This window comes from Gobio gobio (genome assembly GCF_949357685.1).
Source record: "Gobio gobio genome assembly, chromosome: 16".
Taxonomy (NCBI): domain Eukaryota; kingdom Metazoa; phylum Chordata; class Actinopteri; order Cypriniformes; family Gobionidae; genus Gobio; species Gobio gobio.
The window spans coordinates 2,559,647-2,578,149 of record NC_137109.1 but is presented as its reverse complement, the minus strand read 5'-3'; the positions used below and the strand labels follow the sequence as shown (position 1 = coordinate 2,578,149).

At 41.1% G+C, this 18,503-nt stretch overlaps 1 protein-coding gene across 4 annotated transcripts in view; it reads left to right on the top strand.

Annotated features, from left to right (window-relative positions):
• Positions 1-303: 303 nt before the first annotated feature.
• Positions 304-18,503, top strand: part of LOC307139807 (NACHT, LRR and PYD domains-containing protein 12-like) — a 129,326-nt gene continuing 111,126 nt past the window's right edge. For 2 of the 4 annotated variants that reach the window (XM_079838910.1, XM_079838908.1), the window contains exons 1-8: positions 339-393; positions 1,406-1,514; positions 2,488-2,627; positions 5,128-5,235; positions 13,678-13,782; positions 14,193-14,277; positions 14,542-14,737; positions 14,832-16,659. In XM_079838910.1, coding sequence (XP_079695036.1) covers positions 2,569-2,627; positions 5,128-5,235; positions 13,678-13,782; positions 14,193-14,277; positions 14,542-14,737; positions 14,832-16,659 — 2,381 coding nt within the window. In that variant the 5' untranslated portion in view covers positions 339-393; positions 1,406-1,514; positions 2,488-2,568. Of the gene's footprint in view, positions 394-1,405; positions 1,515-2,487; positions 2,628-5,127; positions 5,236-13,677; positions 13,783-14,192; positions 14,278-14,541; positions 14,738-14,831; positions 16,660-18,503 lie in introns of all 4 variants that reach the window. The other 2 variants (XM_079838909.1, XM_079838907.1) reach the window with 1 other exon arrangement.

Here is an 18,503-nt window from a genome sequence, read left to right as displayed (position 1 = left end):
ACAGATGCTACTAAAATGTGTACAGGACATTGGAAAAATATCATCATGTTAATTTTATGTTTAAAGAGTTGTCCCCATTAAATTAAGAAAAGTCATTCAATCTAAAGCAAAAAAAAAAGATGTCAATCGTGTTTTTACAGACGTTAAACATTGAATGGGGTCAAATTGACCCCAAAGATAATAGGAGGGTTAAATGAAAATGCAAAGAGGTAGAGTGGTGTTTTATAAGATATTTTATTTTATTGTAGACTAAAATACACATACAGAGAATCACGGACTTGCTCCTCCCACCCTCTGGAGTTTGTTCTCTGGAGTCCGAAGTTCATGTGCTTGTTATTGAGAAACAGCCCTGGATTCTGTTCCTGTAGGACAAGACCGTCTGAACTACTGCAAGTAAGCTTTAATACTTACACCATTACATTTTTGGGGGGGAATATTCAGATTTCATATGAGTTAGTGTGATAATGATTACGTTATGACACAAGTCATGACTTATAGGCTACATTGTTGCAAAAGTATAAAAAATGATCAAGAAGTGGCCAGGAGTTACTAAAACAAACCATTTTGTAGAAATTAATAATGCTTTTTCTTAAAAGGTTTATTTGCAGTTTTAGGATCGTTTTGTGATTAATGCGGGATTGACAGTTTTCTTTGGACAATCTGTTTAGTGGTTTACTTCTATGGCCGTAGCACTGAGGCCTGGTTCTCTGTATTTTTCAGAGGTGTATAAAGGTTGTGAAATAATTGTCTAATTATTAACTTTATTTTAGTGCCACATTGATATTGCACAAGATCTTCTCATCTGAGCTGTCATTGGTCTGTCACCGCTCATCAATGTCAAAATGTTTGAGATGACCAATCAAATCAAAGTAGGCGGGCTTTATTTTCACAGAAGCTGAGATGTAAGGAGATAAACTTAACATTTCATATTTGACAGCTGTTTTATTATATAAATGTTAAACAACCGTCAAAAATAATCAGTGATGCAAACTAATAAACTTTTGTTGAGTTTTGTCCCCTTTTGAATTGAAAATACAGTAGGCCTATAATTTACATGATTCATGTAATAATTAGTATCTGTTAATGTGAGGTGAAAGAAACATTAACGAAGACATTTTCATCATATAAGGCATAAGATTAATAATGAATGAGCACATATTGTGAATTAATTTAATAAACTGAGTTTCCTAACTTTCCTCATAGCCTTCAGTAAATTAACTTGTCTGAGAAACTGATTCATAAATATATAAACTTTTTAAGTTTTTAATGTATGGGAAAATTTAAATTTAAATACAGAAATACATTGCCATTTTACACACTCCATTATCATTTTCCATATTACATTTCAAATTGAATATTGCTACCCATAAGCTTCAATACAAATGTTCACTTTCTTCGCTGACAGAGGAAAATGAAAATACTATCAGTCAAAGCTCAGCTTTAGGAGGGAAGAGACAGAGCAAGAGAAGAGACTGAGAGAAAAAGAAAGAATGATGGAGATGAGGAGAGAGCAGGTAATCTCACATGCTTTTAAAGCTAATATTGATGATTTTTATGGCCTTCATATGTCTTGAAATGCACATATGTAGATCAGAAATCAAATGTTCTCTGGAAACCCCTGAACCCCTCAAATCATCAACCCCTTATCATCAAACTAAAATCTGGGCCTTCATTGATGATAAACCCCTACGGCCCTGATTATTTCATAAAGGTAATATATAGTTTCAGCGTTGCACTGACTTTTGTCTAAACTACAAATGTTTACATTTTCATAGCAGTTTATAATAATTTTAATACTAGCCTTTACTTTTCATGCAGTCGTCATTGAATGACAAGCATTCATTTCAGTTAAAGACACAATATGTAAGATTTTTGGATTAAAATATCCCAAAACCACTTGAACAATGTTTTATTTTGTTGCCTTGTGTACTTACTTTATCACAAATATTTCCAACAATGTTTAAATCCAGAGAAATCCTCTATTTTGACCAGTGTAACGGCCCGTGTCAATGCGTCGTATCCGCCTTACCCTCGATATCCGGTTTTACTGCGGTAGAAATCATGGAAACACTAAAGCCGCTTTAATATCTGATGTGTTTTATTAGACAGGTGAGCAACTGTTTGGGTCATTGATGGACAGAAATGTTAATTCATCAGATAAAGTGTAGAAAGTAATGTAAAAAGTAATCCATTACAGTTGACACCACGGCAAAGCAACATAAACATCCTCATATTTTAACCATAATTATGAACTAGAGTTTGTGATCTAGTGTTTAAAATGTTAAAAAGAGCATCCACTGTTGCTGTTTCTCACTAAAACCAAAGGAAAATTGGTAAAATAAATATATTAATATTTAACATAGTTGTAGTATATTTTCTTTGTCTTATTGTTTAGCTGAGCATTGGTCATTAGTTGTTATTTTTCCTCCTCATTTCTCCCTCTGAACGCTCATGATATTAATCTCACTGACTCATTGTCATGTCCAGGTCATGCTGAGCATCTGATGGTCTTCAGCCACACAAAGATCCCAGCGCTGAGCTGTTTTCAGTGGCAGTTTCTCTGCAGTAATGTCAGAGGAGCGAGGAAAGGACGCTCTCTCTAAGATGAGTCTCTCAGAGGAACAGAGGTAAGACTGCCACTGTTTTCACTCAATCATTTTAAACACTACTGGAGCTTCAGGTTTGTCCTGTAAAGAGCAAAGCCTGACCAACAACCAGTGTTTCTCTCACCATTGCCGTGTCAAATGCTCTGCAAAACAATTGAGAACTTCCTATAAATGTTTTAGATTGTCGCAGGTTAAAATGGCTTGAAACTGGTTTCATATTTAGTTTACAGGAACATTTATCACAGTTAATTATGTTTAATGCACCATATATGTAAAGTCCTGTACAAACCCAGATTAAAGTGTATTGCATTACGGTTTAAAGGTGCACATTAGTGGATAGTAAATGTGAATAATGTGGAAACTTTAATCAGAACAAGTCAAATATACATGTCAAACTGGGCTTTATAGACAATATCACAGTTAATATCTAACTAATGTACAGAGCTTCTACCATGACTGTTGATGTTTTGAGACTGTGAACAAATCACTTTAAAGGTCCCATGGCATGGCATTTTTCTATTATTTTATAGTGTTTCCTGAGGTGTACTTATATTGTTAGTATGATTTTTACATCATAAAATGTCATAATTTAGAAATAAAAGGCATTTTTTCTATACTGCTGTTTGCCCTGTGGCTGAATGCCCTGCTTCAAGAGGCGTGTCTGCTGTGAGACTTCAGTAAAAACGCCCACTGTTGTGATTGGCTGACATCTTTGCATTTTCAATGAGCGGAGGGGGCGTGGTTTAACGAGGCACGAGCAGGCACGAGTCTGCCAGAGACGGATGGACCTGTGTTCACTTCTCATCAGTTCTCTCAGCATGTCTCAGTTCAGGGTGAACTGTTGTAGTTACTAGCATATACTTCAGGTTATTAGTTTATTTCTAGTCGGAGGGACTGTCACTCATGTCAGAAAGTTAGTAACTTTAGTAAATTATGGATCAGCGCTGACTCGAGACGCGAACCGTTTAGAACGATTCAGTCCGATTTGGTGAACTGGTTCGGTTCACTAAAAAGAACCGATTCAAAAGAATGATTCGTTCGCGAACCGGACATCACGGAGACGGAGCGATTGCTAACAAAGTTATTTATAGTAACTACTGAGTTATGAGAGCGCTGTCTGTCAGCGCGAGTTTATTGTGTTTGTATCTGAGAGTTTTGAATAAACACGAGTCCCAGTCACGCCGAGTCTGTCTTCATCATTATTCTGCCAACTTTGTAACACATGCAATGTACCATTACAGCGAGATGAACGAGTTAGTAAGTGTTGAGCAAAGCATTATTTCTAGATATGTTCCAATCATATGAAAAGCATCAGTGACGCCCATTGAGTAACGTTACACAGCGCAAACAAAGACACAACAGCAGTAATCGAATGTAATCCAGTTTATTGTGGGTTAGCTGGCTAGCCTAGCCCAGATATGCTCACGCTTATCCTCCTTCTGCTTAATCTCACGCCGCGTTTGGTGCCTCCGCTGTGGGCCAGATGCAGTACTGGGGGTCGGGGATGTTGAAGGCCGAGCTTCGGCGTGTGTGAGGTTTATCTCTAAAGACGTGACTCTGCTGGTGTTGAGCAGAAAAGACTGTATGCACATTTAAGAACAGATAGACGCGACGAGGACGTACAAAAACACTGACTCACAAGATAGAAAACACCTTTCTGTCGGGAGAGAGAGAAGCCACAGCGTGTGCACGAATAATAAATAATTAGCTACACATAAGAAATCAATGATCACAGATCAGAAGGAACTGAAGAAAGACTTCTGTTTTCATTTGTACATCCAAACACTGAGAAACTGCCAGCGTTCACTCGTTCACAAGTAACGTTAATGATCTCTCGAGCGTTTGCATGGGTGTGCCAGATTCTCTGGGCGGAGGAAAGGGAGGAAACCGTTCCTGCTTGGACGTCAAACCAGGAGACGTCAGGATTGGCTCGTCTGGCCTGTCATTTTCTCAAAGGCAGAGAGAGACAGCCAGAACTCGGGTTTACACCGATCAACATTTCTATCCACTTGGGGACAATATTCAGGCTAGGGGAACTCATATCAATGTTGAAATACCTCATAAAATGAAAATTTCATGCCATGGGACCTTTAACATCACACTTGATGCACACTAGGAATTACTGAAAATTAACATTGAAAACCAAAAACCTAGAAAAGATAACAATAAACACCTGAAATCGTCGCTCTTAAATCAGTGGATATTTGTAAAAGAAATGTAAAAGGTTTTCTTCTATTTTTCAGCCTCTCATTTACTGCACACCGTTCAGTTATATATAGATATAGATACTAGATGAGATTTCAGTTTTAGTATTTTACAGACATTAGTCTGTACGTTAGTCATCTGGTTACTGCGGTCAACAGTGTTTGTTTACTCCACAGATTTAATTTGTTTTAATTGGATCAGTTATTCTGGTCTCAGATCAGGAATTAATTTGTGTTAAACTGGGCTTAATTAAACATGAAACCTGAAGTATCTCCTGTAGTGACGTGTTTTATCTTTCTGTTCTGTGTGTCATTAGTGTAAGATCAGGCTCACATGTGTCCAGCTCTGTGTCTGTGAAGAGTGACCGCTCAAAAGGAGGTTTACCACCAGACTTCAGTGAGAGAAAACCATCAACTAACAAAAGGTATTTCATGAGTTTCTTATTGTTGGTCACACACCGTTATAAAATATTGCAACAAATATTTATCATGAAACTTTATCGTTCAAATATCGTTCCAATTGACAATCAGCAAAAATATTGAAATGATTTGATTTGATTTGAAATTATAATTATAGTTTTTGTAATACCAGTTAGGGTTCGGCGATATGGATATTACATTACTCTGTGATATCTCTGGTTTTTGATAAATGCATGTTGATGTCATCGCAGGACCGTCACAAGGGCTGTGCCAAGCAAGTGTGTGACCGCACAGGGCCTCGGGCACAGTAAAGTGACCGCTGACTCCATGATGTAAAGACTATAGTTAAAGCTCATGTTTTTGTCCTTCAAAATACTATAGTTAAAAGACACAGCTAAAAATGAGACTGTGTATCATGATGCCGTATTATTCTGCTCGTTAAACATGTGTTATGCAGTAACTCACAATATTTCTCTGTGTGTGTTACAGTGATTCATGCCCATGTGATCAGCGCGGCATTGCACGTCAGGCTCGTAGAGAGAGATTTATTCAGCCCATTCATTATTCTGATTTTGGCCTACTCTATCTCTACACTTCACATTTTTAAGTCTGGAAACTGCAAAAAGCAACAAAGTCAGACATCCATTTAGCGCATGTTCAGGAAAACTACTGAAAATCAGTGCTGGTTGTTCTCTCAATACTTTCTGTTTATTGAGAAAATTTATTTGACTGAGAAATTGCTTCAGATGATTCAGTGAGAGCAGTCCAAACTAATTCAAGTGGATTAGTTACCGTTTTGATCAGTTATTCAGGTCTCAGATCAGGAATTAATATGTGTTAAACTGGGCTTAATTAAACATGAAACCTGGGGTCCGTTCTTCGTACCTCGCTTAATACATCTGAGATGATTTGACAGATCCCAGATCTTTTAACAGTGATAACTGATGTCTGGCTAATTTGATTCTTCAAATGAATTTGCGGATTGGATTTAAATATCTGGATTAAGTGATCTAAAATCACTGCGCGTTCTTGTGTTCCCTGAAGAGGGCAGATGCATCGATACTCGAAACCACGATCAGCAATGCAGCGATTGGCTGTCGGCAAGACAACGTAATGACATCATATAATTAAAAAAAAAAGCCACCTGGCAAAAACCTTGACAAATTACACAAAAAACCTCCACGAATTTCTGGACCTTTATAAGGAAACAGCCAAACGACCAAACCAACATAGAAGTTATAATACATAAATTATATATTTTTTTTTACATGATTACCAATTATTTATATTCAGTCTTTACATTTTTATTTCAATGTTGTAATTTAATTTATTAATTCAATTTGAAGCAGATTTGTAACGTGACAGTATTAAAGTTTCTTAAAGATTAGATTAAACTTTATTGTCATTACACAAGTACAGGTACAAGGCAACGAAATGCAGTTTAGGTCTAACCAGAAGTGCAATAGCAGCAAGTGCAGGATATACAATGGTTGAATAAGTGCAGGACAGGGATATGTACTGAATATATATAAATATATATGTCACACCACGGTCTGTCCAGCAGAGGGAAACCAAGAGCACGAGATCTTCCTAGTTCATTGCTCGTTATTGGTTCAATGATATTACCTGTACCTAGCTTGTTAGAGGGCTAACAGGTGTATATTTAAAGACTTGCATTTGTTTGTACCTTTGCTCAGTCTTGAAGTTTTTCTTGCCTAGCCTACGTTTTTGTGTATACCCTTTTGGTCCACCCTAAAAGACTTTTGCTCAGACATTTTTGACCAGCTTCTCTGGTAATCTTTGTTTTATGTTTTGGACTCTTTTGCCTGCATCATCCAGTGTGGATATGAATCTTGCCCTACCAAGCTCTGATGCTAGATCTTTTGTGTTCGCTCAAGATTACAAGAATTACAAGAATAATAAGTGAAGACTTTCAGTTTTCCTTCTAAACCTGCCTCTTGTGATTATCTGCCAATTGGGTCCACACTGCCCCAATAGAACAGTGGTTAGAACCTTGGGTTTTCCAGCAACACACTCTGGGTTCGAATCCGGACCTGACAGTAAGACTGAGCCAAACAAGATATGGACCTGGCAGATACTGAACAAATTCACGGAGCCATTAGCAAACAGGGAGTTTTGCTTGGATCACATGAGACACAGCTCCAGAGATTGACCGATGCTGTGAACCAGATTGGGGAGTCGCTGCAACAACTACAAGTACGCTTGCCTCGAGAACCTGTGGTATTACCAGCACCAGAAACCCCACCATTAACTGCACCAATGCCCCAAGAACCAAAGATTCCACCCCCTCAGCGCTACGGTGGGAAGCCTGGTACCTGCAAGGGCTTCCTTACTCAAGTGTCACTCATCTTCGAACTCCAACCAGCCACCTTTACTTCTGAGAAGGCTAAGATTGCATACATTATCTCCTTGTTGTGTGATCGTGCACTGGATTGGGCCTCAACCCTCTGGAGACAACAGTCCCCCATATGCTCTGATCTAAAAGTGTTCACAGAGACTATTCAACAAGTATTTGACCATCCAGTCAGTGGCCGTGAGGCAGCAAGGAGACTATTAGACCTTCATCAGGGGCATCAATCTGTGGCCGACTACGCCATAGAGTTTCGTACTTTGGCTTCTGAGAGTAAGTGGGATTTAGAGGCGCTCATTTCAACCTTCTATCGTGGCCTTTCTGAGGGGGTTAAGGATGAATTGGCCAGTAGAGATTGGGGTAAAGATTTAGAGGAACTCATAACTTTGGCTGTCCGAATTGATAACCGTATTCGTGAGAGAAGAAGAGAACGTTGCACTACCCAAGACATGTCCATGTTTTCATCCCCTAACGCCCCAGAAGTTTCCCATTTAACTCAACAGACAGAGGAAGAGCCTATGCAGCTGGGTAGGGCCCGTCTTTCACCAAAGGAGAGAGACAGACGCATGAGAGAAGGTCGGTGTTTCTATTGTGGTGACTCTAACCACTTGCGCTCTGCTTGCCCTGAGTTAGCAGTAAAAGCCAAAGCTCGCTAAGGGGAGTGGGGTCCTTAGCGAGTGGTACTGCTCAGTTTGACACTCCTCACTCCCGTTTACTGCTGCCAGCTACTCTTACCTGGGGGGACATCAATGAGAAGACAGTGACTTTGAAAGCGTTTGTTGATTCCGGTGCAGCGGATAACTTTATGGACATTAATTTCGCTAAGGAAATGTGTATCCCCTATGAGACTTGCTCTTCATTCTGGAAGGTTGAAGCCCTAGATGGCAGACCGATAGGGTCTGGAATAATCAAGTTCAGAACCGTTCCTTTGTGCTTGACCATTGAGACTAACCATCATGAAACTATCTCATTTTATCTGATCAAGTCTTCCAGAGAACCCCTTATTCTAGGTTACCCTTGGCTGCGGCTTCACGACCCTCAATTCTCCTGGACCTCTGGAACTCTCCTTCATTGGGGCTCTGCGTGTGATTCCTGTATCTCTCCTGCTTCCACTGTGGTCGGGAGTAAAGAAATTCTGGCAGCTGTTGAAGAGGTGAGTGTCAGTCTCTTGAATAAGCCACAAGATCTTACACTCATGCCCCCTGAATATTATGACTTGCGAGAAGTGTTTAGCAAACAGCGTGCTACTAAGCTACCCCCTCATAGACCATACGACTGCGCTATTGACCTTCTTCCTGGCGCACTCCCTCCAAGAGGTCACCTATATTCCCTCTCTGCACCAGAGACTAAGGCCATGAACGAATATATCAAGGATGCTTTGAGTACTGGTTTTATTCGACCATCATCTTCCCCAGCTAGTGCTGGTTTCTTTTTTGTCCCTAAGAAGGACGGTAGTCTTAGGCCCTGTACAGACTATCGTGGGCTTAATAAAGTGACTGTTAAGAATCGTTACCCTCTCCCGCTAATGTCATCTGCCTTTGAACTGCTCCAGAAAGCTAAGATCTTTTCAAAGTTAGATCTGCGAAGTGCGTACAACTTGGTACGAATAAAGGAGGGAGACGAATGGAAAACAGCCTTCAGTACCCCAACTGGCCACTGGGAATATCAAGTCATGCCTTTCGGGTTAGCTAATGCCCCAGCAGTGTTTCAGGCCTTCATTAATGACGTCTTGAGGGAGATGTTGAATCGCTTTGTGTTTGTCTATTTAGATGATATACTGATTTTCTCAGATTCTCTACAGGAACACATTCACCATGTCCAACAGGTCCTGAGGAGGCTCCTTGATAATCACCTTTTCGTAAAGCTCGAAAAATGTGAGTTCCATGTGCCCCAAGTCTCATTCTTAGGCTATGTTGTCTCACAAGAAGGCATCCAGATGGAACCAACAAAGGTATCTGCCATCACCAACTGGCCCCAGCCCAAATCATTAAAGCAGGTACAAAGATTTCTTGGGTTTGCCAACTTTTACAGGAAGTTTATTCGCAATTTCAGCACTATTGCAGCACCCATCTCCGCACTTACTAGAGGATCACCTGCTTGTATCCACTGGACTGCTGAGGCTCAGCAGGCGTTCGACAGGTTAAAGGGACTGTTCTCGTCTGCCCCTATCCTGGAACACCCAGACCCTGAGTTACCATTTATCGTGGAGGTGGATGCATCAGAGGAGGGAGTTGGAGCAGTACTCTCCCAAAGGTCTATCACAGATGACAAGGTCCATCCATGTTCTTTCTTTTCCAGACGCCTGTTGCCAGCAGAGAGAAACTATGATGTGGGTAACCGAGAGCTCCTTGCTGTGAAACTTGCACTGGAGGAGTGGCGCCACTGGCTGGAGGGGGCTAAGCATCCTTTTATTGTGTGGACAGACCACAAAAACCTGGCCTACCTACAGCAGGCAAAGCGCCTTAATCCCCGGCAGGCCAGGTGGGCTCTCTTTTTTACCCGTTTTAATTTTGTGATCTCTTACAGACCTGGATCCAAAAATCTAAAGGCTGATGCCTTGTCACGCCAGTATGATGGTTCCCAGAAGGACCGTTCCCCAGAATTCATTATCCCCAGAGACTGCATTCTTGCACCGGTTTGCCGGTCCATTGAGGATACAGTGCGTGAGGCTCTACGGGGTGTACACATTCCTGATGAAGTCCCAGCAGGATGCTTGTTTGTGCCCAAGGAAGCAAGATCCGAGGTCCTCCAGTGGGGGCATGCTTCTGCCCTTGCTGGACATTCAGGAACTGAGAGGACGTTGGATTTCATTCAGAGACGCTTCTGGTGGCCAGAGATGACAAGAGCAGTCCGATCTTTTGTACAAGCCTGCCCAGTCTGCGCTCAACAGAAATCATCTAATCAGCGCCCTGCCGGCCTTCTACATCCCTTGCCTATTCCACAACGCCCCTGGTCTCACATCTCCATGGATTTTATCACAGGTTTACCAACTTCTGAAGGTAACACTGTTGTACTGGTGGTGGTGGACCGCTTCTCTAAGTCTGCACACTTCATTCCATTACCTAAACTCCCTTCTGCCAAGGAAACTGCTGATCTTATTCTTCAGAATGTTGTAAGAATCCATGGAATTCCAGTAGACATTGTTTCTGATCGAGGTCCCCAGTTTATGTCTCGTTACTGGAAAGCATTCTGGTCCCTGTTTGGCTCTTCTGTCAGTCTCTCCTCAGGTTTCCACCCTCAGTCTAACGGCCAAACAGAACGGATAAATCAGGAGTTGGAGAAATACCTTCGCTGCTTCACATCTCATCAGCCATCCTCCTGGAGTCGTTACTTACTATGGGCAGAGCTGGCACACAACACCTTACAAAGCTTCTCCACAGGTCTGTCTCCATTTAAGTGTCAATTTGGATTCGAGCCACCATTGTTTTTCAGCCAAGAGATAGAGGTTGGAGTCCCTAATGCTGAGAGATTCGTTGAGCGCTGCAGAAGGACATGGAAAAGGGCTCATATAGCCTTGAAGAGCGCTTCCACCCGCTACAAGAGGTATGCAGACAAGAGAAGGAGGGCAACTCCACACTTCAGAATCGGACAAAGAGTCTGGCTCTCAGCTAAGGACTTGCCGTTAAAGGTTGAATCCAAGAAACTTGCCCCAAGATTTGTTGGCCCATTCAAAATCACCAGACGGGTTAACCCTGTTACATACCAGCTTGCCCTACCAAGATCTTTAAGAGTAAGACCTACTTTTCATGTGTCCCATTTGAAACCCTTATTAACCTCTACTTTGTCTCCCCCAGCCCCCACCCCTCCTGCCCCTCGCATTATAGAAGGTGGTCCCACGTACACCGTGAAAAGGTTGCTTGATTCAAGACGTCGTGGCCGTGGCTTTCACTACCTGGTCGACTGGCAGGGTTATGGGCCTGAGGAACGTACCTGGGTGCCAGCACGACACATCTTAGACCCAGACCTGATCAAGACGTTCCATCACTTGCATCCTGACCGTCCTGGGCCGTCGGGAGTCGGCCGTAAAGGGGGAGGCCCTGTCACACCACGGTCTGTCCAGCAGAGGGAAACCAAGAGGACGAGATCTTCCTAGTTCATTGCTCGTTATTGGTTCAATGATATCACCTGTACCTAGCTTGTTAGAGGGCTAACAGGTGTATATTTAAAGACTTGCATTTGTTTGTACCTTTGCTCAGTCTTGAAGTTTTTCTTGCCTAGCCTACGTTTTTGTGTATACCCTTTTGGTCCACCCTAAAAGACTTTTGCTCAGACATTTTTGACCAGCTTCTCTGGTAATCTTTGTTTTATGTTTTGGACTCTTTTGCCTGCATCATCCAGTGTGGATATGAATCTTGCCCTACCAAGCTCTGATGCTAGATCTTTTGTGTTCGCTCAAGATTACAAGAATTACAAGAATAATAAGTAAAGACTTTCAGTTTTCCTTCTAAACCTGCCTCTTGTGATTATCTGCCAATTGGGTCCACACTGCCCCAATAGAACAGTGGTTAGAACCTTGGGTTTTCCAGCAACACACTCTGGGTTCGAATCCGGACCTGACAATATATATGTATATATAGAGACGGTTGTTACTATAAATAGAATTTACAGGTGAATATGTACTATCAATACAATATAATATACAGATGGCTATTACTATAAACAGAATTTACAGGTGAATATGTACTATGAATATAATATAATAAACAGATGGCTATTACTATAAACAGTTTTACAGAGAGAGGTATACAATGATATGTTAGGCTAAGATGAGGAATATAGCAGTGGATTTAGGTAGTGCAATAAAGTATGGACAGAAGCTATCCGAAAAAAGTGTAAAAGTGCAGTGGAAAGTGATTGCATATTACAGTTAGAAGTAATATGTAATACGGTGCAAAATGCAAATGTAAACAGTTGGTACTGTAAATAACAGTCTGCAGTGCAAATGAGCATAATCCAGTTAAGGTATGGTAGTGCAAAATGCATAAGTAAACAGTTGTTACTGTAATAAACAGTCAGTAGTGCAAATAACAAAGTGAAGGCAGATGTGAGGTAGGAGAGTTAGCAGTATATAAGGGAAGTGATCAACGGGGGCTCGAGTTCAGTAAAGAGACAGCTCTGGGGAAAAAAACTGTTCTTTAGTCTGCTGGTCCTGGTCCGGTGGATCCTGAGACGCCTGCCGGAGGGCAGGAGAGAAAACAGTCTGTGGGCTGGGTGAGAGGAGTCCTTGAGGATGCTGTGAGCTCGATGCAGACAGCGTTTCCTCTGGATGTGCTCGATGGCAGGCAGTGGAGTCCCTGTGATGCGCTGGGCAGTTTTCACCACCCGCTGCAGTGCAGAGCAGCTCCCATACCACACTGCCACACAGTTGGTCAGGAAGCTTTCTATTGCGCAGCGATAGAAGTTCACCAGGATAGCCGAGGAGAGCTGATTCTTCCTCAGTGTCCTCAGGAAGAAAAGGCGCTGGTGAGCCTTCTTGACCAGGCTGGAGGTGTTGGTTAAGGGTCAAGATCAAATTATCTGCATCTCTTGCGCTGCATCAAGCCATCCCAAAATATCCATGATCACTTAAATGAATGCAGGGCTCAGAGTAACTGAACAACATATGTGTAAACCTCCAATAAAATTATGAAGTAATTATTCCATCACAAATAAATCGCTCAATCAAGTGGCTGTGTCTAGTATTATACACAACATTATAATTGTATATACATTCTCATACAAATATAAAATATATAATTTTTTATATTATTATTATTTAAAATTATTATTATTGCCCCTGGTTCAGTAATGAACTCTTGTAATAAAGTAGCAGTGGCTGGGACAGATTTTAAGTATCACCTCAAGATGCAATCTAACCCTGTTTACATGAAATAAGCCTCCCGAGCAGGTTTAAGCTAAAGGACCTGTTACTATGACAGCAAGTCCAGGATGAGCGTCGAAGAACCAAACAATCCAAGATCATGCCAAATCGTCAACAATCAAATCCGGCTAACTGAGTTAGCGACGCACAAAGAACGGACCCCAGAAGTGTCTCCTGTAATGACGTGTTTTATCTTTCTGTTCTGTGTGTCATTAGTGTAAGATCAGGCTCACATGTGTCCAGCTCTGTGTCTGTGAAGAGTGACAGCTCAAAAGGTAAAGGACCAAACTTCAGTGAGAGAAAACCATCAACTAACAAAAGGTATTTCATGTGTTTCTTATTGTTGGTCACACACTGATCGCGAATATTTATCATGAAACTTTATCAATCAAATATCGTTCCAATTTACAAACAGCAGTGCTATAAAAACCTAAAGGGAGCATCAGCAAAAAGATTGAAATTATTTGATTTGAGTTATAATTCTAGTTCTAAAAAAAATAATTTTGGTGCGCTGATATAACTGCTGCACAACATATTAAAATACCTGTTGTCAATGTCAGAATTCACTATATATTTATGCTTTTATAGATTTATATACTTTAACAGCATAAACTTAAATAGCTAAAAAACATTCTGCTTGTTAAAAAAGTTTTCAAATATTTCTCTAATATTTAGCTTGAACAATATATTTTGTATTTATTTTAACAGTATTTTATTTTATTGGCTAACAGGCTTCAATGTGAGACATTAGACTCAGACGTTCAGACTCACAGGAAACACAAGAGTTTCAAACACAATCTCCTCGGGATCTTCCAGGTAGGAAAACACATTTTCATAGATGTTTATAATTACAACAAACTGAACAGCATTTCTTAATTTTAAGAACCAATAAAATAATAATCAACATGTTAGAAAACGCTATTTTTGTACTTTTTGTGTGTTAAATGGCAGCCAATTGACATTTTTGACTGGTTTATTTTACAAATATTTTTAATTACTGAGTAAATCGTTTTGACAAAATATGGATGTGGATCTGGTTAAATTGTGTTCTATCTTTTATTTTTCTTACTTTGTTTGTAGGATCTTGAGAGCAAAATAATCTCATTTCTGAAGAATGAACTGGAGAAGTTTAAGAATATATTACATAAAGAAAACACAGAATCCTTTGTGAAGGACTTTAATGAGAATAGATGCAGTATCAAAGCAGCAGCTCTTGATCTCACACTACATTACCTGAGAGAGATGAAGCAAGATGAAGCTGCTGATGCTCTAGAAGGTCTGAGACTCATGACCATCTGTCAGATTGACACTTATAAATGTGGGAGAGAAGATTAAGACTAAAACTATCTGTTTTCTGTTCCTGTGTTTAGATGAGCTGTTCTTCATTCATCAGCTAAAGTGTGGCCTAAAGAAGAAGTATCAATGTGTGTTTGAAGGAATTGCAAAGCAAGGCGACTCCACACTTCTGAATAACATCTACACAGATCTCTATATCACTCATGGGGGCAGTGAACAGGTCAATACTGAACATGAGGTCAGACAGATTGAAGTTGCTTCCAGGCGTCATGAATCTCAAGAGATACAGGTGGAATGCACACATTTGTTTAAAGCACATGAACAAGACGAGGAGATCCGAACTGTTCTGACAAAAGGAGTCGCTGGCATCGGAAAATCAGTCTCTGTGCAAAAGTTTGTTCTGGACTGGGCTGAAGGAAAAGAGAATCAAGATATCAGCTTCATATTTCCTCTTCCATTCAGAGAGATGAACTTAAAGGAGAAAGAAAAACTAAGTTTGATGGACCTTTTAACTAAATTTTTCCCAGAGACAAAAGGACTGAACCTTACAAGGAGGAATCAGTTCAAAGTCCTGTTCATCCTTGATGGATTGGACGAATGTCGCCTTCCTCTGAAGTTTGACTGTAATGAGACGTGGCGTGATGTATCGTCACCAGCCTCTCTGGATGTTCTCCTGACGAACCTCATGAAGGGAAATCTGCTTCCTTCTGCTCTCATCTGGATCACCACCAGACCAGCAGCGGCCAGTAAGATTCCTCCTGACTGTATCGACCGGCTGACAGAGATACGAGGATTCAATGACGCACAAAAGCAAGAGTACTTCAAAAAAAGATTCACGGATGAGAATCAGGCCAACACAATCATTGATCATGTTAAAAAATCAAAGAGTCTCTTTATCATGTGCCACATCCCAGTCTTCTGCTGGATTTCAGCCACTGTTCTCCAGAACATTCTGGAGGAGAAGAGAAATAATGATGTGAAAAACACTCAGGCTGATGAGATCTCTCAAACACAGCAGGAATCAAACACTGAAGACACTCCCAAGACTCTGACACAAATGTACACACACTTTCTCCGCTTTCAGATCCAGCAGAGCCGCCGAAAGTATGATGGAGAATACACACCAGATGTTTCCTGGGATAGAGATGCCATCCTTTCACTGGGGAAACTGGCATTTCATCAGCTGGAAAGAAGCAACCTGATCTTCTATGACACAGACCTGGAAGCCTGTGGTATTGACGTCTATAAGGCATCAGTGTACTCAGGCATGTGTACCCAGATCTTTAAGGAGGAAACAGGGATCACTCTTGGCACCATGTACTGCTTTGTTCACTTGAGCGTTCAAGAGTTTATTGCAGCCCTTTATGCACATCTGTTTCTAGACATCCACGAGGAAAATGTGTTTGATCATGAGTCTACAGAACAGGAAAACACAAATGAAACCATGATTGATTTACTCAAGACTGCAGTGGACAAGGCACTCGAGAGTGACAATGGACACCTGGACCTTTTCCTTCGCTTCCTCCTCGGCCTGTCTCTCCAGTCCAATCAACGACTCTTACGAGGACTGATAACACAGGAAGACGACAATGACCAGAGCAACAAGGAAATAGTTCAGTACATCAAGCAGAAATTAGAAGATAATCTGCCTGCAGAGAGATCCATCAATCTGTTCTACTGTCTGAATGAACTGAATGACCAAACTCTGGTGAAAGAGATTCAGACCCACCTTAGCAATGGAAGTCTCTCATCTGACCTTTCACCTGCCCAGTGGTCTGCTTTGGCCTTTGTGTTGTTGACATCAGAGGAAGAGCTGGAGGAGTTTGAGCTTCAGAAATTCAAGAAATCAGACGAGTGTCTCATTAGATTATTGGCAGTCATCAAAACCTCCAGAAGAGCTCTGTAAGTCAATTAATGTTTTGTCATGTTTTGGGCTCATCCAGGCTATAACAGACTATTTAAAATACATATATTATCAGTTGTCATTTTATATTTCCAGATAAAACAACATTTTAAATACTAAACTTCATAATAGTTTCAGTTCTGTAGTTTTAACTGTATTTAAACATAATGCAATGCAATACATAGATGATTGAGAGATTCACAGATAAACGTTAATCAAAAGCATGTTGAATCATATTTAATGTATACATTTTAACATGTTTTTTCTTAAACAAAAAAGTTGACCTGAAGGTGGGACATTTTAAGAATTAATCAGACGATAAATGACATGAGAATTAATTTGACACACGATTCAAACAGTCATTATGGGTATTCTCTAGCTTTTGAGCATACATTAGTTGTACACTCATTATTGCAGTGAATTCTGGGATTGAAAGAGGTTCAATTGGTTTCAGACACCACTACAAATGGCTGTCCCTTCAAATAGTGCCCTATTTAAGGGCCTAGGGGGCGATTTCAGACACAGCCATAGGTTTACTTAAATCAGTTTCACGAGTTCACACTTACATATAATTTATGGAGAGTAATTTAAATGCGTATTTGGCGTGCTGTCCGGGGGGAGGGCTTCGAGCTCGGAATTTGGCCCGAACCCAGAGTACCCCCCGTGTATGTAAGTGCTTGATAAAATAAAAGTGTGGAGAAGGGGTGGTGGAGGGATGCTAGAAAACTGTCAATGAATGGAGGTAAGACAGCTGCGTGTATATATACCTCTATTGTTGATTAGCTGAGTGCTCTCCACCTGTGTCAATTATCTGAACGTGCTCCTCCCGAACTTTGTTCATAAAACATCATTTCACGAGTTCACACTTACATATAATTTATGGAGAGTAATTTAAATGCGTATTTGGCGTGCTGTCCGGGGGGAGGGCTTCGAGCTCGGAATTTGGCCCGAACCCAGAGTACCCCCCACAAATGCTAAAGCATAGGACAGCCGCCTCGCTAAATACCCCCCAAGAAGTGCCGAGCTTGGCGGGCTGGCATTCAAGAAAGGGCCTGGTTGCTTGACCAGTAGGCCCCTGAGGGCGGTTGTGGTGCATCGTGCCGGGGGAATTGCCTGCAAGAGAAAACGGGAAAAGAGAAACATGGGAGAGACAACAATATTAAAAATATTATTAAAACATTTCCTTGCTGCGTGGAAGCCTTCCACTCTGCGTGGAAACATCAACTCTTCGTACTACGTGGAAACTTTCCACTCTTTCGTACTCGTACTACGTGGAAACTTTCCACTCTTTCATACTGCATGGAAACTTTACACTATTTCGTACTTTACACTCTTTCGTACTTTACACTCCTTCATACTGCATGGAAACTTTCCACTCTTTCGTACTGCGTGAACTTTCCACTCTTTCGTACTGCGTGGAACTTCCACTCTTTCGTTCTGCGTGAAATTTCCACTCTTTCGTACTGCGTGAACTTTCCACTCTTTCGTACTGCATGGAACTTCCACTCTTTCGTTCTGCGTGGAAAGTTCCACTGTTTCGTGCTGCGTGGAAACTTCCACTGTTTCGTGCTGCGTGGAAACTTCCACTCTTTCGTACTGCGTGAACTTTCCACTCTTTCGTACTGCGTGGAACTTCCACTCTTTCGTTCTGCGTGAAATTTTCACTCTTTCGTACTGCGTGAACTTTCCACTCTTTCGTACTGCGTGGAACTTCCACTTTTTCGTACTGCGTGGAACTTCCACTCTTTCGTACTGCGTGGAAACTTTCCAACTCTTTCAAGCTGTAAGGAACTTCCCGCTGTGCTGCGTCCATGGAAACTTTCCATTTCTTACTGGAACCTGA